General features: G+C 39.4%; 1 protein-coding gene across 2 annotated transcripts; it reads left to right on the forward strand.

The window, feature by feature from the left end:
- The first annotated feature begins 2507 nt into the window (after positions 1 to 2507).
- b3gat1b (beta-1,3-glucuronyltransferase 1 (glucuronosyltransferase P) b) lies at positions 2508 to 25773 on the forward strand. Of its 2 annotated transcripts, XM_046411115.1 has the most exons (8): positions 2508 to 2998; positions 15739 to 16003; positions 21426 to 21542; positions 22849 to 22991; positions 23237 to 23742; positions 23922 to 24218; positions 24553 to 24657; positions 25171 to 25771. In XM_046411115.1, the coding sequence occupies exons 4-7, from the start codon at positions 22880 to 22882 to the stop codon at positions 24637 to 24639; spliced, it is 1002 nt and encodes a 333-aa protein (XP_046267071.1). In that variant the 5' UTR covers positions 2508 to 2998; positions 15739 to 16003; positions 21426 to 21542; positions 22849 to 22879; the 3' UTR covers positions 24640 to 24657; positions 25171 to 25771. The 2 variants fall into 2 exon arrangements, with proteins under 2 accessions (XP_046267071.1, XP_046267072.1); XM_046411116.1 differs by lacking the exons at positions 2508 to 2998; positions 15739 to 16003; positions 21426 to 21542 and having other exon boundaries at positions 22857 to 22991; positions 25171 to 25773.
- The last annotated feature ends 5 nt before the right edge of the window (positions 25774 to 25778 follow it).

The raw sequence follows: 25778 nt of genomic DNA on the forward strand, positions 1-25778 counted from the left end.
ACACATTGTAGGCTGCCCATTGAGACAACCAGAGACTAAATACCCGGCCATTCAGCTTGGCTAAGCCTTTTTTTTTCGCTGCGACTTCCTTTGCCTTGTTCTTTCTCTCTCTCTCTGTCTCTCAGCCACTTTTACCATCATTGCTACAGTTTGTGGAAGCTGTTGTCTAGTAACAGTGGAAGCAACAAAGTTACATGTTGCTTTCCCATATGGGATTTGCTTTAGCAGTGCAATAACTCTATTGTACTCAATATAACCTACAAGACACACAATGCAGCCTGAAATCACTCTTTTTTCAAAAAGAGTATTGCAGCAAGAGCCTTAATCATGGACCCATTTGTGCATATATTACTCTCATCGGGAATATCTAGCTTTCTCACATTTGCATTACAGTGTTTATCTCTCTTTTTAAAAAATGTGATCGCAGTTCTCTGATGCAATAGCTGCATGAAGGAGATTACTATGCAGGGCTTTGCCCTAAATATTGCCTTCACCCCTCTGGAGACCAACATCCAGGAGATCTGGAAGTCTGTCAGAATTCTTACAGGGTCCCCAGGCGCTCTGACCTACTTGTTCCTCTTGCAAGGCAAACTGTGGAGACACAAAGAAACAGAAAATAGTTCTCAACTGTAAAGCATTCAGTCATCACCTGCAGCACTCACATTAAAAAGAGCAAGTTGTGCATTCCACATTGGTGTATAGCATGCTGTAAGTAACTGAACCAACCTCTATAACCAGCGCTATTCTTTTTTATTCTTTTTGAATGTGAGCCAAAGGATTGTTTGACACAAGCCCACAGCATTTCAGTTACATGCTAATTTACATTCAAAATAACAACAAGACAATACTGTCTGCCAAGTCAGATTGGATAAGGCTTTGCTGCTGTTTTGGGCGTGCAGTTTGTGTACGGTTTTAATGAAATATTCAATCTTTATCAATTTCTGACACTCAGAAAAATCAACATTCACTAAAAACTTGCTTTAAACATTAGATTTCAGCTCAAAACATTCATTCATTTCACTTTTTATTTTTCTCCACAAGTTTGCAACCATTCTAGGAATATAAACAACATTGCTCACATCCAGCCTGACTCACAAATCGCTGTGATTGGGAACGAAATTTAAAGGTCAAATTTTTAAACTTTGAAAGGCCACAGCTGCTGCATTGCCGGGTCTCATTCGATGAAGCTAAAAGGGATAATAAATCTTGTTACAGACTGGTGTGAGACAAGCCTGTGTTATAAAGAAAAAAACAGCATATTTATTTACACAAAACTCTGTTCCTAAAGTAAATTCAAGCATATCTGTAGACAATGACATGCAATTGGCTAAATGACCCTGCGTCATGACATATCAACAAGCACGCAGCAAGATTATGGAAGTAAAGCAGTTATAGTGTGCTATTATAATAGATGAAGTGCTTATGAGACGGTCAATTGGGCTCTTAAAGTGAAGGTGTGAAATACTTGTAAGCAGTGGTTGGTATACATAAGTGCAGTAGTGTTGTCACTAAAGATTAATTAAGATTAAAGTGACATATTTTGTCATTGGAGGGAACTCACTCCAACGAAATTTGTTCTCTGCATTTAACCCACCCAAGTGACGTGCACACACACACAGCAAACCCGGGGCAGTGGGCGACCGCGTGCAGCGCCCGGGGAGCAGTGGGGGTTAGGTACCTTGCTCAAGGGTACCTCAGCCATGGACACCGGGACGGGGAATCGAACCAGCGATCCACCGGTTACGGGTCCGACACCCTAACCGCTGATCCACGACTGACTATGCTGGAGAGTAAAGATTTCATATTTTGATGGATGGCACCAGGGGGGTTATTTCGTTTCATCTCTTCTTGGCGGTGCACACCTTACATATACAACGTTGGTTTTTTTGCTATTGATCAGTGTAATGCATTATACTAATGTACACAATACAGTTTTACATCTGTCACAGTGAGAGGATTTTAAGATTGTTTTCCAATAACAGAGGTGTCACATGACGCAGAGCCACAAACCATTATTTAGTAAAGGTTAGGCTCAACTTTGGTGGATTCCCCTCAGTAGCTTAGCATTTCTCCTAAATGTCACACCTCTCAAAAAGAGGAAAAGTAGCACTTAATGGTTCCTGAGGGGTGATCTTTCAACGTCAAAAAAATGTCACTGTGTCCCCCATTTTGAAGGTGATTTTGTTCTTGTTTAATTCACTGGCTATTCATCGTGTATGTTACATGCAGACCATGAGGATTTCAATATCTTTTCACAATCTGTTCTTCTGTCTTAGACAGACACCAACAGTATGCAGTTGACAAAATGATGCTGCTTCTCCATATCATCCCTTCTCATCCTCTTGTACTCATGTAGGCTGTTGATTCCTCTCTGGTACATGCCAATAGCTGCTTGTTTCAGAGAGGATGGGGGTTGGTGCTGCCCTCAAAGCAGAGGCTCCCTCAGTCCCATATAAACACATTCACAGATGTCTTGCTTCAAACCGTGTCTGCTTCTTTCTCCCTCTCTCCCACTCTTGATGGAATCAGACAATTACTGGCATTAATACTAACAGCAAGAAAGAGGAAGCTGACAGTATTCATTTGGTGCAAGGGGAAAGTGTGGGAGGCAAAGAGGGGCAGCAAGAAGGTAAAGTGGAATAAGATGAGAGACAGAGTGACAAAGAGAGGAAGAGCGACGGGAGGAGAGTCGAATAGAGGGAGGGTTTAGTGCCAAATAGGCTGCCCTCTCTTCTCCCACATCTCAGTCTGTGAGCACTGGAGCACAGCGTGAGCTCTAGAGTGCATTCCCGACATGTACACCTGTAAGCCCTGCTCATTCATTCAGGGATGCAACATTCATACATGAACGGCAGCGACGCCGTTGAGACGTTTAACAGCAGCAAACAGTGTTTTTAATCTGTCTTGATGAGATCATTTGAGCCCGGAGGCAGAGGCAACGGAGGAGAACGCGACACGCAGAGAAGTGGATGCCGAGCTGCTCCAGCCTACAGTTAAGGTCTGAACCTTTTCTCTTCTTATCTCTTGTCAGCTTTTGAAAGCTGCAGTATGGACAGACAGGGCATGCTTTTCTCTCTGCCATGCTGGGTCTCATGTTGAATAAGACAAGTTGCAACAGAGATGAGTTTACCAAACCCTCTTTACAGAATTATAGAGAACTTTCATTTTGATAAGTCATTTACACGAGACTGATGAGTATTGCGGTTGCCTCAGGTTAGGTGCAGTTTGTATGCTTATTTCTTGTTTCCCTTGTTGTTTCACACCTACTCAAAGCATGACAACTTGTTTATTTCTTGTTGAAATACTGTCACTAGAGTAGCATTAAACATCTGGTTGCAAAGACTGATATTTTAATGTGACCAGTGCTTTATATATGTTCAAAATTTTAGTTTGCTGAGAGAAGCTGGTCATTCTTGGCTCTGCTCAGCACAAGTTGAATGTAAATCTTTTAATTAGACTTTGGATTCTCTTCAAGAGGTTTTCTTGGCATCTTCTTGTCCAACTGTCTGGGGTGAACTGCAGATTATCTAACACTTCCTTCTCAGCATATTGGCACTAATGAAGATGTAATTTAATACAAAAAATATATTTAATCCTTTGCATTAGGTACTGCTACAAAAGATCAAATTTTATGCAAAAACTTAGGGAAACTGTGATTTAAAAAGAATAGGACAAGTAAAATGGCTTTGTCTCAGCAGAAAACAGCACACTAAAGATGATAAGAACAAGAAAGAAAATACATATATCACAAATCAGTAAACCATGACATCTGCAAACATTGAGATGAGATATGTCAACACAAGGATATTCTTGTGATGTTGTCTCACCCTGCACAAATGTAAATCAGTGTGTTGTTGCTTACAAATGAGTTGCAAATCACCTGGTACCAAGAATACTGCTGAAATACCCGCTGTACAATACGTAGTCAGAGCTTTGCATCCTCATTGAAATGAACAGCAGCTGATTAGCGGTTGAGTTGAGTTAACGCTTTACTTCTCTTTAAATGATCCATGGATCTCACTGTTCACTTACACTGTCATACATGAATTATGAATATGGAAAAAAAACCCATTCAAACAACACCCAGACTGTGTTAGTAGAAAGTGGGTTTTTTTGTCCTGAAAATGTGTTAATTGCAACTGTGGCATACTGTTCAGATGTTTTTCACACTTTGCAAAACCGAGAGAATTCCTGTACGGTGTTACATGACAAAGGTTAAAAAATAATAATAATAATGATAATAAAAAAATCTTCTGTTCCTGGTATAACACACAAATCTGTGCTGCAGTTACCTCCGTGTTAATCAGTCAGGAACTAGCAGTGGATCATTACCGTTATTTTTACACACATTTGGAAAGAAGTCTGAAGATTTAACTTTCAAATTTACTTCTCTCTTCATTAACTATTTGCTCACAAATGGTTCTTATTGCAAAAGCCTGATCTGGGATGAAGATGAAGAGGGCTATTTCATGAAGCATTTGAAGTCCCTCCCAACAATTTTGATTCTGCATCTGTTTCTGTGTAATCTATACGAAATGCATCTTGGCAGAATTAAGAGTAGCTCAGAAAAATATTCGAGAGAGAATCATTACACTTTGAACTAGCTCCGCATACTCTGCTGTGCTCTTGATGTACATTACAAAAAAATGCCTTTGAATCGGATTGTTTGAGGTTGTTTTTGCCCACTTGAAAGCTGGTTCAGATCAGAGGCAAATTCTCACATAAAGCAGTGGGAATGCTGCATGAGCAGATCAATACACGGAACGGGTCCTCGCAGAACCAGCACTATCATCCCACTAAGCAGGTTGCTGACACTTCTGAAGTTCTCCTTGAACTGTAGTCTTTCATGCCAGATGTACAACAAGTAGGGCACTGAAAGAGTGCAGACCTCTGCCACTCCTGTATGATATGCAAATCTGCAAGTTCAACCACTTTATGTGCAGATAGATTTCCAAAACTATGAATTAAATGATAATTCTAAAACTAGCATTATGTCAAAATGAAGCTATTCATGTATTTTGCCCTTCTAAATTGGAAATATTTCACTTACTTAAATTAAAAGTTAAATCACTTAAATTTACATATTAAAAAGACTAATGCTTTCTGTAGTATGTATGTAGACAACCCCAGAACGTAGACTGTGAAGTGGAGCCATGATGTTTCAATTGTCACTACTGAACTTTACTACCATCTACTGTAGTTTAAGATGTGTGAGATTTATTTTTGCCAAGGCCAAATGCCCTGTCTCACAATGTTAATAAAAGTGAACAATTATCAGTTTATCTACCCCTGATTCAGATTCAGACTCCACCGAGTGTCAGGAATATCAGGCCAATTGTTTTTTGCTAATCTTGCTAGCAAATAGACAAACAGACAAACAAACCAAACAAGACAAAGTGACAATATATGACCTCTTTGGTAAGGTGATAAGGAAAGTGTAGTCTATGGTCTAGCAGGAATAGTACCATTAATGCTAACCTCAGGAGCATTCTCATGTGTAATGACTAAATGACTGAAAGATTTTGGATATGGCTATGAAAAGGCTGTAGATGTGCTGTGCACATGCTGTCAGGCAAAGCACTCCAACCCTTCCTCAGGGGCAAGCGTCATCGAATGATGATGGAGAGTTAACGGTCTCAGCAAATACTGGATGGACTACCATAAAATTTGGTACAGACATTATTAGTTTAATTGCCTTGGTAGCTCACTGTAAAACACATTTTAATCGAATTCACCAAAACCAAAACAGTCTTCATTATTTAAACAATCACCATCTCTAGTGGTTGCACTGCCTCTCTGTGCAGCTGCTGGCATCCTGGCATCCTTGTACTTGTACTCAAAGACAGTCACTGAGCAGGGGCTCTAAAAGCCATTAAATTAGCAAAAAATAAATAAATAAAAAAAATAAAAACTAAAGACAAAAATCACCCCAAAAATGGCAAATGACCAATAGATTCATCCAGTGGTATTTAGTGCTAATTAGCAAATGTTACATGCTAAAGTAAGACGGTGAACATGGTGAACATTATACCTGCTACCTGATAAACTCCATGTTAGCTTCGTCATTGTGAGTATGTTAGCATGCAAATGTTATCATTTACACTCTTAGCAGGTGTTCGAAGTGAAAAAAGACATGATTCAGAGTCCAGTTTGAGTAACAGATCCATGATGAAGGCTTCATCTGGCAGGAAATTCCAATTAGTTGGCCATGGCGGCTGGCGGCGCCTTGCTGAATGATGTCGCATTGCAGTCCGGCAAAAGTTTAGCAAGGCTTGCCAGACAATCCTCTTTTCTGGCCTGACGCCGTCTGTACTGGCTGTGTTACCAGCAATCTCATTCAAAAGAATAAGAGGTCTGAATGTGGTGTCAGGAAAAGTACTACTGCCTGACACTACAAACCATTCTAGAGATTGAAAGGTTGTGATTTGTTCTTCAGTTAAAGAACGGAACTGGATTTTTGGTAATATAGATTTATTTGTGTACTATCAGGCATAGAAACTGCTATGCTTATAACACTTGCTTTGCGTGCCGTTGAGTGGGAAATGTCACTCAAAGCAGAAATGTTGTATTGCATAGACATCAGCAGCAACCACAAAACTGTTTAATTCAGTGAACATGAATGCACTTCACATGTTAACACAACATACGACATGCAGTATATTGTGCTCTCATTATATGACACTTATCCTATTAATTACTGTAGTATCAGACTAGAATTTGTGCTGCATTTTCCATCTGTAACAGAAGCAAAACTTGCCCAGCCAGATACAGCATGTCCCTCAGCAGACTTTTGATGAGGTTAACACTCTTCTTAAAGTGAGACAGGACCTTCCTCCATCACTTTATTGCCTCAAGAGTACAGCAGGTGCAGACAGAGAGCAGGCTCAGAAAGAGCAAAATATCTGCACATTTTCTAATGAGAAATGTTGATTGGCTCGTGAGGGTTTGTGGTCACACATGTCTTAGTTTGCCAGTTATTTAAATGAGCAACACATTTCACACAATGTCAGACTCTGGCATATAATAAAATCAAAGTACAGAGGTATCACACTGTTCTTGTGTTTTGCATCAGCTTATTCAAACACTCCCACACAACCTTCCACAACAACTCTGTCATCTTTGCTGTAGACCTCACTGATGACGACTTATATTCCGTTTGATCGTCTTTTCTTGATTTCTAGTTTAATTTGTCCAATAGCTTTGTGGACACACAGAAATACAGATAAAACTGCATCACAGACAGACCATAAATGGCACCCATACTGCTGGGAACATCACAAAAGAGACACAAAGGGGGAATGAGGGCATGGAGAGAGAAATTGCATTTTGACTTACACAGCCAACAGAAGCACTGGACGCATACAGTGCTTTTATTCCACTATATCAGTAAACGTCCACTCTACAGATTTTACTTTATACTAAATACTTTACACTAAATTTCTGTTTTACTGGCAATATCTGTCTGTTGGTTGGTCAGTCTACCATTTCGAGCCGGGCTGAACCACTGGATAGATTGCGATGAAATTCAGTAAAAGTATATGTCCAGATTGATGCATTAGTGCAGGTGCCATATTGGTACAGGGAAGCTAATATCCTAAAGAGGTCTGTCTGCAATTAAATCAGCATCATCAGCATGACTCACGCAATTTTCGACTGATGTTCAAGCAGTTTGGTGCGTTGCAAAGGACAGACATATTTGCAGTACAGGGTATTTGATAGAATTAATGGAGGTTTTCATTCCAAATTACTAGTAAATTTAAGTAAATTTCTGGCAGGTATCACATTCATTTTATCTTTGCTAATTTACAGTTTAAGTCACACATTATCATCATAACAACTACAGCAACAACGGTGCCACCACAGAAATCACTCATGACTGCATATTTACACAAGAGAGAATAAAAATGTTGCTAACCTTTGACACTGATAAATCATTTTTGGCAACTAACTGATATATTGCTGTAGTAATTTTTTTTTCTTTAACTGAAATAGGTTATTGTCCTCAGTCTCAGAATGCTCACTTATATTAATTTTAAGTTAATTAAAATAAAGATTATTAATTGTGATACGTCAAATTAAGCACATCCCTCATACTTAATATACTCTAAGCAGGAAACATTAGCATTTGATTTGATTCAAATTTAAAATCGTAATTTGAAACCAAGATGTTCAACATGGTAAATGTTATACTTTCTAAAAATAATACTTGCTCAACGTTAGCAAGTTAGCATGCTTAATTTCATTATTAGTGCCACAGAGTAAAGGCACCTGGCTGTTGTGTCCCTTTAACGTAGCAATCTGCTGCTGGCTACGTACTGTATCCAAAGCAGGAGAAAGGTTACTATCTCAACCAGCATGGAACCTAATGTCAACAGGTCCTTTTTCTTGTTTCAATCCCCTTTTGATTTACTATGTCACCATTTTTTTCCCTAACATGCCTCAATCCACCTGTAAGACACCAGACAGCACCCGCATAGAACGTGATTCTGTCTTCACTGCTCTGTCGGAGGAGATCGTCATACATGCTTCAGAACTTCAGGGTATGATCATAGCCTGCAGAGGTGAATTTCGCGCCAGAGTTCAGCAAAATTAAATTCCGTGCAAAGCTAAGATGTGAATTTGCTTGTGTGATTCTCTTACTTTGTGCATGCATAACTATGCAATGACAAACAAATGCAGCTGTGGACATCTTTGATGTCAATCTGTTTGGAATTAACAAACAGCTGGTTCACTCTGGATATAACAGAATTATTTGAAGCGTCACATGAATCAATCAAAAACAAAAGCAACAAATTGTTCTCCAGATCTGAGTGGGATAAACCTCCTCTTCCTCCATCAGTATCAGTGGGCTCGAGCTTCAGATTGTGGAGGACAGAAACAGAGAGAGCAGCAGTGTATGTTTCCTCTACCAAATGAGCCATTCTGATGATGACTGGACCATTTAAAACTTAATGCACCACTTTTAAAGTTTCTGCCCCCTGGTGCAAACATTCTCAACAACAGAGGAACTGGTAAACATGTTAATGTGTGTGTTTTGAACGTGTGTGTTTTTGTAATCAGGATTGATGGCATGCAGTGGAATATTATGGAATATAATGGAAGCTGTTCTGCCTGTGTGTATTATAATTGAGTGAAAGCTATGCAATCACTTCATTCCTGATTGTGGTTGCTGATTGTATATGTGGCTAGAGCTGCATGAGTGTTGTTTTGAATGTATTTTTACTTGTGTGGGAGTATACAATGCCAGTGAAGTGTGATGGAAAGGCAATTTATTTCAATTTAATATGGAGTCTGTACGCACATGAATGTATTGATTTTGACTATAGTTTCACTTTTTTAATCGCTGTATAGTTTTCATTACATTTCTACTTTTTTCACACCAGTGCTTTTACCAAGCTAATGCAAAATCAGAAATAAACTGAACAGTATTTAAATTACACAGAAAGACACTTTGTTGATTTTTATATCTCCCACCAATTGCATCGATCTCCTGTTTGTAAATGTTATTATTTATTAGTTAAAACAAGAACATTCAGATGTCACTTCAGGGCAAAATAAGAAGATGCTCCCACTAACTGTGACATCATACACAGAATTTTTGTATCTCACTTTGATCATGAGGATAATTGGATTAAACTAATTACATGCCCAGCAGAATATTTCACTTGTCTTCAGTAATACTGTGTAGACTGTGATCTTCGATGGAACCGATTTCATTTGCCTTTGGCTGCTAATTTGAACTCTACAGTTTTACAAGAATGAAGCCATTACAGCATGGTCATATAAACATCTTCACATAATTATGACTTTGATTATGGTCATATTTAGTGAACTGATACTGAGATAAGACAAATGAATTTTGATGAATGTTGATTGTCTCCAGGGAAACAAGCGCATCATTATTTACTCCATCAACAAATGCAGTATGCAAAATAGCAAGGAAATGGGAATATCAACTGAGGGAACAGCTTGATTAAATTATTCTCAAACTCCAAGTACTTGCAGTAATTAGATTATAGTGTGCACATAACCAAAGCCAGATAATGGTAATGGGTGCAGATAAGCTTGGTTTCATTCCCAACACGTCAAATACCGCTGTTTTGGCATGTCCCTCAGCGTCTCACAGGAGGCTTAAGTGAAGCCTCCCTCCAAGGATAAAGTCGGCATCAGACAAGTTCACGTCTCCGAGAACTAACCCCATACGTTTTGTGCCTAAACTTTTTTTTAAACCATTTCATGTCAAACCCATTTTAGAAAGGCTTCAGCCAGTCACCAAGGGGCACCTTGTGTGTCTGGATGAGATGCGTGACAAAGCATCAGTATGCAACAGGCTTGGGATGAGGATGTGTTAAGACACTACCCACTTTGTGTGTCTGAACAGTTACAGTTCAATGAGTGATGTAAGTTAAACATTAGATTCAAAACTCTTACATTCATTAAATTAGTCTCCAGTGTTAGAAAATGTATATGAATATTATTCTTACAGTATGATTTGGCTTTCTTAGTATAATTGTCACTGAGTTGAATTTGATTTGATCTCATGATTTTTTTGACCAGCACAACAAGGCTGTTTATTTTTCTTTCTGTTTCATTAACTGAGGAGAAGTTTCAAAAGCAGATTGCAAACTAAGTGCACATTTCACATTTCACTTTATTGTATAAATCACTGGAAGACATGTTTTATCTTTTGTCTTCGAGGCTTCCTCAGTATGCAAGGATGAGAGAGTATGTAGCATGTGGTGTTACATTGTTGTCTTCCTACCAAACAGACGTATTCTGCCATTTTCTATCTCTCCTCTTTAAGTATGAGGTGCGACATGTAAAACTGCTCTTTGTTGCGCAATTGTATGGTATTGTACTATTGGTATTGGTATTCAGTCATATTAATGATAGTAAAGTTAATCCAATGGTTTTGTAGCATTTTCATGTACAAACTTTTAAGTAAGGGAGCTGGCAAGTTAGATATGCCTTGATTAAGGCATGTAAGGCACGTACACAGTTTTATTATTATTTGCTTCCTTTTGCTTGTTGACCATGAGTATATACATTTCACTCCTAGTTTCATTTGTCCAGTAGTTTTATAGACCGCATTTAAGTGTTTAGTTTAAGTAGGTCAGATCAGTCCTTTTACAAAGCTAATGCAAAGTCAAAAATTAACTGTATGGTACCTTAAATAATGCAAAAAAGACACTTTGTCCATTTTTACTCTCATTTAAAAGCAAAATGAGAAAGTGCTCCAATAACTGAGATAACTTGCACAGAATTGTCTCATGCTTTGATCATGAGAATGATCCTAATGGTAGATGCAAAGTGTGCTGGAAGTGGGAACATTTTCCCTGTCGGAGCTGTGAAATACACCGTTGGCACAGTTCTATCTGGTACTCATTAACACTTTCTCTGAAATGTTAGACTTCACACCATCTGTACTTGTAAACATCTTCACAGGAGAAAGATGTAATTGCTTACACCCACATATCAAATTAACTATGTCATCATAGCTATCTCAATGTAACCATCTCTCTATAACTACATTTTTAAGAACACAGGTTCTAAAGAAGGCACTCTTTCAAATCTTTATGTCGAGCAATATGGCAGTTTGACTGCGCGCTCCCCCTTTCTATATGAGCTATATGCCCTCATAGTGTGAATTTGACCACCAAATATCACATTTCCTCATATGACTATAACTTTTATATTTACATGTCGCCGCTGAGTGCTTGATAATAAATAAATAAATAGAGAGCATCCTCTTGACAAAAGGACATGGTTTTAATACAAGCTAATATTAAGGTGTCCAAATATGATCAGCACTGGTTGTGCCATTGGTTTCCTATTTCCAAACCCAAATCGGTAAAGCACCCCCCTTGGTCTGACACACGTCTTGCAATATCAAATTATTTCAACTTTGACCTCAGTTGCTGCTGACCTTTCAAAGTGAAACCAGTGAGATAACGGCCATGTGTCACATAGCCGGAAGCGACACATGCAATCAGGGGAGGTAAAGAGTGAGACATGAGAGATGAGTGAGTCTAAAACTGTGGGTCTGGAACTGCTGCATATAACACTGCAGGAGTATTTGACCAACAGATAAAGTTTGCACAATCTGAGTTGACTTTTCGATGCGCCTCAACCTCCTCAATAAGCCAAGCTCTAAAAACAACACTGATTGCACCATTTTGGATCCGCGTGAAGTAAGTTGTGTATCTAGAAAATACAAAGCGAAAAATGAGCAAAATGACACTTGCAGAGACAGAGCAGTTGCAGTGAAAAGCCATTAATTATCAGATGATTTTCAAAGGACCCACCACACAGGAAAATACAGGAGTTATGCTTCACAGTGTTTTCATCACATACACACTGACACCACTGCAAGCTATTAATTGAATGTGAATTTTAATGATTTGCATTTTAATAGCACACCTACGCTTCTTTCTGTATGTGGCACCTTTGAAACTGAATCACCGTCTCATTAATCACCCATCTGTATGTGACACTGAATGGTGTTTCTCTGAGCCTCAGCACATAAACAGATGCAGACAGAATATTGATGGAATGATGGATTGATAAAGAAACAGAAAAGTGAGAGCACAAGAGCACTATCAGAGGATAATGCTGCATTATTTCACAGTGGGTGTAATACTAATAAACAATATCCCACGTTTTTCATTTTGAGTCCAAACTTATAGACAATCTCATTAAAAAATTCTCTTTTTCTCTGTGGGTTCTTATGAGGACGAAGCGGCATAAAGATAAGGTGTTTAGAAATTAGATTTAGTTTGCCGCCTGGTCGATAGCACCAGATGTAAGGTTTCTGGTGGATACAAAGACACCAGCTGGAGACAAGATGTTGAGCTGAAAGCAGATTTTCTTTTACAATGAGTCTGTTTACATGCCCACATTATTTCAAATTGCACTGCCGATCGTGATGCTGCTAACTCTCCTGGCCATAAAAGGCTGTTTATAAGCAGTCTCATTCTGCTCCTCAAGAACATTAATAAACGATACATTTCTTGAGGCAAATAAAGCTGACTCAGATAACAAAAAACCAAACAAGTGATCAAGTGCATACATATCCAAAGTCATTTCAGTCATTTTAATATGCAAGAAATACTGATGAATGATTTGACCTTTTTCACCTTGATCCTGGCACATCATGGTGCTTGTACTTAAAGAAAATAAAGGGAAATAGAGGTAAGGAGGGAGCTGGAATAGAGATCAGGCAGTGGTTGTGTAAGGACAAATACTGTTGTAAGTCCAGCAGTGTCCTGCCTGATAACTTTAGAGAGAAGTAGAATTTCATGTCATTTGAGACAGAAGATGTTAGTAACTTTGATTGTAGACAGGGCTGACAGGTATTTATGAATATTACTAGAAAGCAACAAGACTTGTCCAAATTCTGTCCAAAAGCCATCTTCAATTATGGAGTAAAAAATGTTGCTTTCTCCATGGACTGATGCATTTTTAACATTTGCATTGACTAATGTCTTGATCATTTTAGGGCTAGAAGAGCTCCAAAACAGCATGCAGACACACAGCTTTGATATATTTTTTACGCCAAATGGCTAACTTTAGCATGTTAACATTAGCAAGCATATTTTCCAGTCCTGGAGCAACTTCATCATTGATTTGGCATCATGTTTCTTGCCAAAGTCCAATACTCACTCTCCTTTAATCTCTGTTGGACTACTCTTGACAAAAATATCACAGTTTTCAACTTCCTTCACCAGCTAAAATGATCATCATAACTTTGTCTGTCTGGTATGAAGTTGGTAGCTGTACAGTGGATTTATCTGAGGGTTATAGCTGTCTGTAGATGTCGCAAAGCATACATTTGCACAGTGTAAAACAAGTTTGGTAAAAACTTTTTTCTCTTTCATTTAGGACACAGTTAATATCAGGTTATAGCCAGAAGCTGATCAGCTTAGCATATAGTCAGGAAAGCAACTAACCTTGATCTAAGGTAACAAAATCCATCTGTAAAGCTTGCTAATTAACATTAGGTCAATTTTGTCACCAAGCCAGCTGTTTCCCCGTGTTTTCAATCTTTGTGCTAAGCTAAGCTAACCAACCTCTTAAGGTGATCAGCAGCAAAACAGACTGTATGACTGTGTGAGTGACTGTAGGCTATGACACCGGCTGTACTATATGTGATGATGTCTGCCTATCTAGAGACAAATCCTGGATCATTCTCAGATAGAGAGATTAATGAAACAACTCGGCTGGTGTTAAAACTAAAACCTGTTTGGGAATTGCACAGGGAGCGAATGCAGTCACTCAACATTTCAGCATCAAGGCACCAATGATTTAAAGTGTCATCTAAAAATCATCTGCTCAAGACTGCTGGCTGTGTCAGTGGATATTAGAGTTTCGTCAAAATCATCTTTTTTCCTTTAGGATAATTTTCATGAAATATTTTTAAACACATTGTCTCTTTCTCTTGATGGATAATTAAATTGTCAACACAGTTGACATTAATAACAATGACAACACTAATATGCATTGATAAAATTCAGGTGTGCTTGTTCCATGGACTTGTGATGGCTTACTAGCAAGAATTAACTAAATGTAGCCTGACCCTTAAATCAACTGAACATCACTAATCAAATCAGTTATGCTGCATTCACACAATATCATCAGAACAGGAAGAATAAAAAAACTCCTGTTGTTCTGTTTTCAAACATTATTCCAAAATGGTTATCCTATTGCTGGCCTTGCAGTCACACCAGATAAGCCAACATCATAAATTATCATCTTTTACGTATCTGTATGGGTTTGAAGTCAAGGCAGATGTAAACATACAGTGTATAGCTCCTTTTAAATTGGTTGAAATGATTCTATTAGTGCTAATGAATGATTTTAATGAGATGGATGCTAGCTTTGGTGCTTTTGCAGCTGTGTTGTGAGTGGTTTGTTGACACTTTGGTTCTTTTCATCCCTGCTGTGAGAAACTCACAATATCTCTGATTCGGAATAACAAGTCATACTATGACATGAATGGTTTTCCCCGCTCAGCTCCCAATACATTCTGAACAAAGTGAACGCCGCCCAAACTTTCCTGCATTGATGTGATATTTGCTCAGAATGTCTCCGTGCTGGAGAACAAATAAACATTTCTCTGACTGCAATACAGTTGGCATGATTTAAACTAAGCTAATCTTCCACAGGCTTGAAAGGTCATAGTCAGTCATCTAAGCCACCTGCTGTAAGAAACATCATTTACAGTCACTGCACTTTGTCACATGCCAAAATACAACCATCCTCCTTAATTACTGATATGCGCTGTGTGCCTTTCACACTGCTGCCTCCTCTCCATCTGTGGAGTTCTTTTAGACTAACGGAATATTTTTACCCTATCCCATTATGAGATTTTTCAAGCACAGGAGTCCATTCAGAATGTATTCCTTTCATATGCCTGTCAGGAAATGAAGGCAAAATGAATAAAAATGCCCTTACTGTCTCACTCGTGGACCATGTGACTATAGCTGTTTATGCCTCAGATACACAGCCCCCATATTATGCATGACTCTCAATTTTTCAAATCCCTCTTCATCCCCAAGTAAGAATTCCATTTGTGGGGCTGTGACATTTTTCATGTGATTTATTCTATTGTCCTGAGTCCTCCGGCCATGGCTGCCCCTCCACCCCGTCCCCTTGCCGTCAGCTTTGACAATCCCAGCCTTTGTTTTTGCAATGAGAAGCAGCATTCTTCCAGAGGGATGACCTCCTCTGTCTCTACAGGGGCTGGCACTGAGGACGCGACCCTACCCGCGGATTGGATAGCACCCACCGGATGCTGTGAACGAAATCCACCAGTTGTTATCCCAGCTCTGTTGCTCATATGTGTGCCAAACATGCTCTCCTACTCCGGGAAAAGAAGTTGATGGATTCCTCTAGTCATCACAGCTGACACATCAAAGCCCAGCGACATTATCACCACCTTCAGCCTGAACTCAGCATCAACAGAATTACACGCTGAAACAAAACAGGATCATCACTCGGTTCTGTAAGTACACATCTCTTTCACTTTAATATTTCTATTTTATTGCTAACATTGTTTGCAGTTCATTCTATCTCATTCTATCGTGAGTCGATGCGCATTTCATTCCTAAACAATGGTCCATTGGGGAAAAGGTCCTCTTGTATTTGGCACAACAAAACTTGAGCAGCTCCTGAAGGGAAGAAGCAAAGACAAGTGGTACTGAAGTCATACGAAGTCAACTATTTCATAGGCCCATTCCAAAAATCCCGCAGCACCTAATATTAAAATTCCAAACCAGCTGTACATCATGGTACCATGCAAGCTCATCTTTTACACCATGAACCAGCTAATAGGGATGGTGCAAGTTTCAGAACATCAAATACCAGAAAAGACAATGTATCATATTACCTTCAGCTGTTTTTCATATGCAGACACATGCACAGGTCAGTATTAGGGATAGGGGATAGGGGATAAAAAGCAGCTGGCTGGATTCAGATAGCAGCCATGAGAGTTTAATGAAAGAAAATCATGGACTTCTACCACCATTAAACTCACTGCAAAAGGAGTATAACAATGTGATTTTTTCAAAGTCTTTGTGACTGTGTCTGCCACCTGCCTATAGGATTGGAGGGTGTGCATGGAACTGCTTTGCTACAATGAGAGCTCGCCCTGGGTAACGTTTGCAGTGCCAAGGCCGGGGCTAATAGATTCAAGGTTGAATGCACAGAACAAAAGTGCAAAGGTGTGGTCATTAGTGTTGTGGGTCAGCATCACTGAAGCTATCTGCCTGGATCTCATGCTATAGGCTTATCTGTCTTTTGTTCTGCACAATGATCTCCAAGCTTGTTAACCTGCTTGTTTATCGAGGCTCTCTCATCAGCCTTCAGCTTGTATGTGCCTCACAGCTGGTAGCAGCCCGTGCCATTTCACTGCCATTAGCACAGGCAACATTAAGATGGATTTCCCAGCTGAGAGGGGATTTAAAAGACACATCTCTGAGATGTTTGATATCAAGAGAGACCTATTTATAGTTTTCATGGACTGTGCCATACATTTTAAACATGCAGTAAGAAGCTTTCGATCGTTTTAAGTGCTGAGTGAGGCTGGCATCATCTTCTACTCATCCTCCTTCCCATTTCTGACTCTTTGATTCGGTCAAGGTCTCTCATTAGTGAGCAGTGGATAGAAATCATTAAGTTTGTGATGTAGACCTGAGTCATTTTCCCACATCATAGCCTTACTGCCATGCCCATATGTGTACCTGTGTTAACTGGTTATTGAGGACTGGTTAGTCATTTCTGCTTAGTCATTTCACACTTCATAATAAAGATAGCAGTTTTGAAGAGCACAATCCCAGAAATGTACATCAGATAAACAAACGAATTGAAGATGTAGTCACAATTAAATATTTAATGCTAAGTAAATGTGTAGAGGTCAGGTTGTGTCATTTAAGGGAATTATTAATCTGGCCATAAAGGCTTTCGATTGGTGTTTTGACAGGTAACACTTAAATTGGCTTCATGGTGCTTGTACACAGTAAAATGTGCTGTGTTTTCCTGATGAGTTACCACAGCAGAAAAAAAAACAATGATTCATAATGTAGTTGGATCAAAATGAATTAAATCATGATCAAATATAAGACGCCTATGATGGTGCAAATCCTATTCTTAGATATGCCTCCAATCTTATAATCCCAGTACTGCAGAGTTCCAGTTTCTGTACCTCCTCCTGAGGTCATTAACAAGTGGGCAGATCCCCTGTGTTCAGTGATGTGCACGGACACAGGTGTCTGATGCACACTGGATCATAGATATTGCATTGTGAATTCTATAAAAACAATCAGCACTAGATCTTACCTTTTTAATTCATCATCAAGCAAATAAATAACCCAAAGAGGCATTACGTTCATTCACTTTTTCTTTTGTCCACATCATGCGACGATGTGACCTCATTATTTTGTTCTCCCCTTATACTTATGTCATCAAAGTGTTGGCATAAGTGCTGGTCAGGGTGCAATCATCAGTCATTGTGTATTAAGCTTTAAACATCCATCTGTGGCACTGCTAGAGTGAATAGGTGTTATCAGAAATATTCAGCAGTTCATAAAATTTTATGTTTGGAAAGTGAATTTTTCCTGCTCCTGTGCAACATCATCTGTTCTCAATTGTTTGCGACAGTTCATCTACAACATCTACTGATGTTTTTGAATAATTATCCACATGACAAGATTTTTGTATCGAAAGTCTTCTGGTTTCTGTTTGTAGTCCTCAAATCACAATTGAGGAGACTTTGGCTGCATGCACAGAAGCAGAACACATTGTTCTCGGCTTGGAATCCATTAGCTATTAGCTGATGATGTTTAGCTTTTTATGAGAGTTTTTTTTAATCTGCACTCATATGCTTATATCTGTTGAAAGAGATTTGTCATCTCTCATTTCCAACTCAGTTTCTGCTTCTCTAGATTACCCTGCTGACTCCACCAGAAGCTTCAAATCAATAACTGTTCCCTCATATTTTTTTCCAAGGGTGGCAAAGACAAGACCTGCCCTACTCTACCTCTGATTGGCTTGCCTCGATATTCTCACCATAACCTGTTCCTATCTCACAGCTCATATGAAAATCAAACCAACCCAACCAACGAAGGCAATATGTATTAGCCAATCAGAGGCAGAGGCTGGGTCATAGCTTCATCTTGCACCTGACTGTACACGATAGGTTTTCTGTTGTTTTGTACAGAATTTCCCATAATTGTTTAAAATTTTATCATATTCATCAAATGTTTGGATGTAGACACTGGGTGTCTGATTGCAATTGAATGAAACAACTAAAAAAAATGAATTTTTGCAATTACTGAATCATTCACAGTGAAATAAACACAATTATGGAAATTCTGGTCTAGTTATGTGTCAAATAAAACACTTGTTTTATCTGACACACAACTAGCATCTGCTGCTGGCTGCACTGCAGGATTGGTCAGTGAAATAAAGTGGTAATGAAAGTCTGTAATTCAACTGGCATGCTGACTGAGATTATACATCTTAGAGGACAGGAAGCTCATTGAATCTGATTGACAGGGATAATTGTGCTTCATTTCATTGTAGCACATCTGTCAGTAAGACAACCCAGTTTGCGGTTTTACTTTCTTCATCAATTACCTCCTCTAAGTTTTGTTTTTGCTCCCATATGTGTGTTTGATTTTAAGCCAGCAGGATATCTCAGAAAAGTACTTACCAGAATGATGCTACTTTTTAAGAGCTGTTATTTGGGGAAATTTTGAGGAAAGAAACTGCTTATTGCCCATAACCCCTGAAAGATGTAATATAGACTCCTTTAATTTTCCTTGAATTTCCTAGTCCCACACAGTCTATTTATGTAGGACATGCACATTTCACATACATAATCGTTTTAATTTTGCAGTGTTTCAGCAGGGTCTATTTGTCATAAACTACTATAACTTTTCAGTACATTGTTCAAGTGGAACAGATTTTAGATGGCAGGTGCCTAAACACCAGGTAATGCTGCTCAATTTTATGGTGTTTAACCACTGTTCACCTTTGTTCTGTGCACTTGGATCCCAAGAGCAAGTCATACCAAACTATTTTTGTTTTCCTTTTTTGACCTTGCATTCAATTCTGCTGTGGTTCCTTTCAGTCATGATGCAAAATGGGGATGCAAAAATGGTGAAGAGGTGGGAAGCAAGTCATCACTTTTCAACATGATGTGCATAGATAATTAGTTTGTCTATATCAATGGCATGCTGTTCAAACATGACCCTACTAAACCTGATGTGTTAATTAGCCAGCACAACCTTTGATCTCAGACTGAGGTTGATCCTTTTTAATCAAGGATTAATTATGTCTGAAGAGCTGTGATTAACCAGCAGATGATATGTCTCATGAAGAGACTCCTGAAGAGGAGAGAAACAAAAGCCCACAGAATGGTTGGACTGTATTGTGGAGATTGCAGGTGGAGTGCATCAAAGGCTGCAGGGCTTCTGGGCTGCAGGAAATAGATGACCAAATGGAATAATCAGACATCATTTCCTTTTCCAACCTTCAGCCACTCAAAAGCTTGTACAACTCAAACAAATATCGGCTGAAACAGGTACAAACTGTCTGGCTGCTATTTGCCTGAAACAAGAACGACATTTAGTAATGAACATAACAAAAACACACAAATAATGCATGTGAAGCTATTGTTTATGCTTTCCCATTACGCATACATAAAAGATTTGCCTCACATGTTCTGCATATCTACAGGGACCTACTTCATAGAGTCATTACTGTTCACGCTTTGAAGTATTCAAATAGGCCTTTTCCATACCCGTGAGCTGGCTTTGCTTGACTTGGTTTGACTTGGCACATCACTGAAGTGCTGCAGGGATTAAACTGTCCATTACAACACAGCTACCAGCTTGAAGGTCTGATTCTAACTGATGACATGCTTGTCTTGGGTCATGTTTAAAAGCAATTGAGCTGATCTGGGTTGTGAATAGTGGTCAAAAGAGTAGCTTTGAAATAGTGGATTTAATTCCCCATAAATTCTTCACAATAAAAGTATTTTTGCTACAAGGTGAAGTGGTTTTCCTGCTGAAGGTAAGCTGTTTGCAGAGGCGAGACAATATTGACGCTGTTCCTGCAAACCAGAGATTTACGTTAAACTTTACATTTGATATATTTATATTTCTTTAAGTTTCAGTTTTTAATTTTAATTTTTTTATTGAAAAGCTTATGGTCTGGTTAGGTTTAGGCACAATAGCACTTGGATAGGATTAGGAAAATATTGCCTCAAAATGTTTGTCACCACAGGCAGGACTGGAAACTCTTTCGTGGTAAGTTCCAAATATCCACTTTTGGTGCCACAAAGACAGCTCCAAAATCTCTAAATCTCTAACCGAACTGGTTTGCTTAATGTGTGAAGTGGTCTTTTAATAAAAATATTGATGTGATACACACGAAACATAAAAATCATGTTGGTGGTTTGCAGAAACGTACAATGCCAATATTATATCCTGGTGACTGGGCAGTGCAGAAAGAGTCTGTTGTCTGCCTCTCTTCTGTGACTGTGTTTGTACTCTTCCTCCCTGCAATGTTATTGAAGAAAAGCTCCTGATAAGCTCCTACGAATCTAGTAACATTTCAAAAAAAACATTTCATTTATTATAATTCTTTTCTGCAGCAAATCCAGTAATAGTATCCAGATATTTTGCAGAAGGATAACTTAACAGGACTCCTATGCAGTTAATTTTGAACTGTGTCAATGGGAAAACTCAGCAAGTAACCATTCAGAGGCTGTGAATGTTGAGCACCATACAGCTCACATGGCCAAGAGGACAAAGTCGAAAAAAAATCAAACAGAAAATATTGTTGCATGTTAGCACTGCTATCCTGAGAACTATGACAGGCTTTCAAACAGACTCTAATCCTACTCTGTTTTCTCTTTTCAGGGATAATCAACTGGTCTGAACCACTGGTACAAACTGTCTCCTTTTATCCCGGCCTCCTTATAGAGAGCCTACAGTATACGTCGATGAAGTGGTGATGTGTGATAACTGTAAACACAGGTATGGTTTGCACTTATACATCACACCTTTAACCAAAGCGCTTTACTATTTGCCTCTCATTCATCCAAAAACACACACACACATCAACAGCAGTGAGTTTACACACAAAGTAGTCACCAAACCGTCGGAAGAACTTTGAGATTCAGTGTCTTGTCCAAGAACTTTTATGATATCCGAACAGGAGAAGCCAGGGATAGAACCAGTCCTGTGTTTGACCTGAACTGAGTTTCTCTTTTTTAATATGTTTTTTTTTTTTTAATCATTTCCTCTTCACTTTACTGATAGAAGTTAAGCCACTGTTAACACAACTCAATACAACATTTCTTGAGGTTTTTCACAATAAGAAAGAGAAAGACAATAAGCAAACATGGAGGAGATTTTGAATTTGCATTAACTGGGGACCAGGGGAATAAAGACATGGCTATCACTTCCTCTGAGCCAAAATTTATTATAATTTAATTAATTATAAAATGTATTTGTAAATATATATGTTCTTAATATATAACCACACAGAACATAGAGGCCTTCTTAGTTGTATCAGGGTTCAACTGAACCTACAGTAGTGAATCCATAACGTCTTTGTGTGAGGTAACTGTTTACAGGCAGGAAAGGGCTTCACCCTTTCAGCCACACTGTAGCCCTCTTCAGATCATTAGCTCAATACTTCACTGTAGCACACCAGTACGCTTTCAAATGAGACAAAAAGGAAGCTTGGAGCATTTTCTGACCTATTTTCTGTTGTGCAGCACTTCCAGAAGGCTGAGGCTGCTTCTGAACACAATGTGTCCTTCCTTGTAGTTTGTGCCTTGCAGCTACAGTATGTTGAAGTTCAATAGAGAGCCACCATGGACATCAAAATGCAATTCAAATCTAGTGATGGGCCATCAGATTGGGAAACGCAGTCAACCAGTTCATCTATTCACAGGCTAAAGACAGTATGCTAAATATAACTTCAAAATGCAGTGAATGTTTCCTTTAGAAACTCCAAGTGGAGTAGTCGGTTTCACCAGAATGTGGAGTCTGATAAAAGACTTTTTAACCACATTTTTGTATTTCATACAGAAAAACAGCAAAAAAATTAACCTCATTATACAGACCTTCAGAGGAACTAAGAATCAGTTCCCTGGATATATAAATAATAACAAAATACTTAAATGCAATTCAATGAATGTGTGTTAACAAATTTAGAAAAATATGAAAAATTTCCTTGGCTTGCTCTTCTCAGCGAGACAAAAAGACAATTTTCTCAGCTCTCTGGTTCTTCTGACTGTGAACCACTGGATATCATGTGTTATATGCCATGCAGGTAGTGACATGATTCAGGTGTGACCCTGGAGATGCCGAAGAGACGAGACATCGTCGCCATTGTGTTGATTGTGTTGCCTTGGACACTGCTCATCACTGTTTGGCACCAGAGCACCATCACTCCACTGCTTGCCACTCAAAAGGGTATGGGTGAAATTACCCACAAGTCTGCATTGATGTTTTAAGATCAACATTTTTCCATTCATTTTTATCATTTTATATTTATCATACAGCAGTATTCAGCAAAGGCACTTGAGTTATTAACAGCATGCATCTGTGTTAGCGTGTTGTAACAGAGGATTGATAATAGTTTAGCAGTTTAGTCCATTCTGTCTCATGTACTTGAGAGCACGCAGTGGCTCATTGTAATCCTTTTACCTTCTGGCTAGATGACAGACGTGTTGGTCGCTCCAGGAATACTTTTGCTCTCAAGGAATCCTGCTTACTTCAGAACCGGGACATTGTGGAGGTGGTACGCACTGAGTATGTCTATAGTCGGCCTCCACCCTGGTCTGACATCCTGCCCACCATCCATGTCATCACTCCCACCTATAGCCGGCCGGTTCAGAAAGCAGAGCTGACACGATTGGCCAACACCTTGCTGCACGTGCCCAATTTACACTGGATCCTGGTGGAGGACTCCCAGAGGAGGACAACTCTGGTCAGCCATCACCTCCAGGAGACAGGACTCAACTACACCCACCTCAACGTGGAAACGCCTAGGAACTTTAAGGTGCGTGGGGACACGAGGGATCCCCGAATACCTAGGGGTACTATACAGAGGAATCTGGCCCTGCGGTGGCTCCGGGAGACCTTCAGTGTAAACAGCAGCCAGCCTGGGGTGGTCTACTTTGCAGATGATGATAACACATACAGCCTGGAGCTGTTTGAGGAGGTAAGGAGATATGTTGCAAAACAAAATCAAACATGACGGAACTGAAAAGAGAGCAATGCCTCCTTTTCATCTTTCACACACTTCACACTTGTGTTTCTTTAATTAAATCTACATTTTTTTCAATTTAAATTTAGTCACAGGTAACTTGTATGGCTTGTATCTCTGCTTTCAACTACCAGATGCGCTCCACCAAAAAGGTGTCCGTGTGGCCCGTGGCCTTTGTGGGTGGCCTACGGTTTGAGTCCCCTAAAGTAAACACCATGGGCAAGGTGTATGGCTGGAAGACTGTATTTGACCCACACCGGCCCTTTGCCATCGACATGGCTGGGTTTGCAGTGAACCTGCGCCTCATTCTGTCAAAACCTCAGGCTTATTTCAAGTTACGTGGGGTGAAGGGAGGCTATCAGGAGAGCAGTTTATTAAAGGAGCTGGTCATTCTCAGCGACTTGGAGCCTAAAGCTGCTAATTGCACTAAGGTAAGAAAAGGAGACTGTCTGCATGTTTGAAATATTTGTAAATTGGCCACTGAGAACATAACAAGCTGCTTCTGTAGATGTTCGAGTGGAAGAGATTGCGCCTTGAGATGCTTCACTGTCATAACAAGTTGTTTTTATAGTCAGTAAACTGTCAGCTTACAGCCAATTCATTATGCTTACAGCTAATTAAAAATATGTTACATTCCGCCTTTAGATATTGTGTAGCACTTATGATGCAGTGCATCACTACTGCACAGCACTGCAAGCCAAAATGACTGTTTTAGTATTTCATCATACTGAGTGTTTCTGCTCATCTCCATCTTCTTACCTGCAGGTATTAGTATGGCATACAAGGACAGAGAAACCTGTGCTAGTAAATGAGGGCAAGAAAGGATTTACAGACTCTAATGTGGAGATCTGACATACTTCACTGAAAAAGGTAATAACAAAGATTTAGAAATGCAAATTTATTAATAATTTATTAATATTTATTAATTTAACTTAGCCCATATGTGTCCCATGAGATATGGATCTTAATTGAAATCAATATGACCTTTACAAAACCTGTTTAAAGGATTGTCTCCAGCGGATTTTGCTGTTAGACCCGCAGTGTGGAACACTTTTGTCTCCCGTCTCTGGCAGTAAGAGTAATTGCTTGAACACTACCGACGTGCAGGGGCTCTGCCATGCTGCTAGTTGCTGTAGTCTGCTGGGTCCCTGTGGTTGCATCATACATGTTAGCATTGTCACCATGAGCATGTTAGCATGCTGATGTTTAGCATTTAGCTCAAAGTGAGTAATGAAAAACCAGGGTGGAATAGAGTTCAATTGGTACCATCAACTTTTGCCAAAAGGAATACAAACATAAAAGAGATTTAGTCTGGTTTATAAAATATTGCTTATAAGCACCTTATTTCATTGTCTGTCCTTTAAAAATGTTTTGTCTTTTCAGGGGAGGCATTTCTCCATGGGATCCTATCTGGATTCAAAACAACCTCACAGCTCCTCAAAGTATTAAACAGGTTCAAAATTATTGTCACAGCACACTAGCTGTATTTCACCACAGCTTAGCAATGCGGGCACCCCTGTCCACTCCAGGAGACAGCACAAGGCATGTCTGAGAATGACCACAGAGTACCGAAGCACAACTGCACAAAAACAAGGCGGCCTGCTCTGCTTGGAGTACTAGCCAATGAGATACGCTGGTAGGAGTTGCCAAAAGGAGCTTGCCCACTAAAGGCATCCTCGGAGAGCTGGGACAAAGGATGTTACGTGATTTAAACTGCAAGAAGAGATGGCACAGCAAGCAATAAAGAACCCTCTGAGCGCAGACAACAGCAGCCAACCATCCAATTAGCATTAAATTGGACCCTTTTGTTCTGAAGCGAGCTGACTGTTGGGCACAAGGCTGCACAGAGGAATAAAAGGGTCCTTGTCTTGAATGACTGATAGACAGCACTGAGGGGATCTGAGCCCTCCCCACTCATACTGTACAACACTGAGCTATTTAGATACCGCCCTGAACCCAGCACTAATCAGGAGTCTCCTCGATACATATTG

Source organism: Scatophagus argus, chromosome 14, assembly GCF_020382885.2.
Source record: "Scatophagus argus isolate fScaArg1 chromosome 14, fScaArg1.pri, whole genome shotgun sequence".
NCBI classification, from domain to species: Eukaryota; Metazoa; Chordata; class Actinopteri; family Scatophagidae; genus Scatophagus; species Scatophagus argus.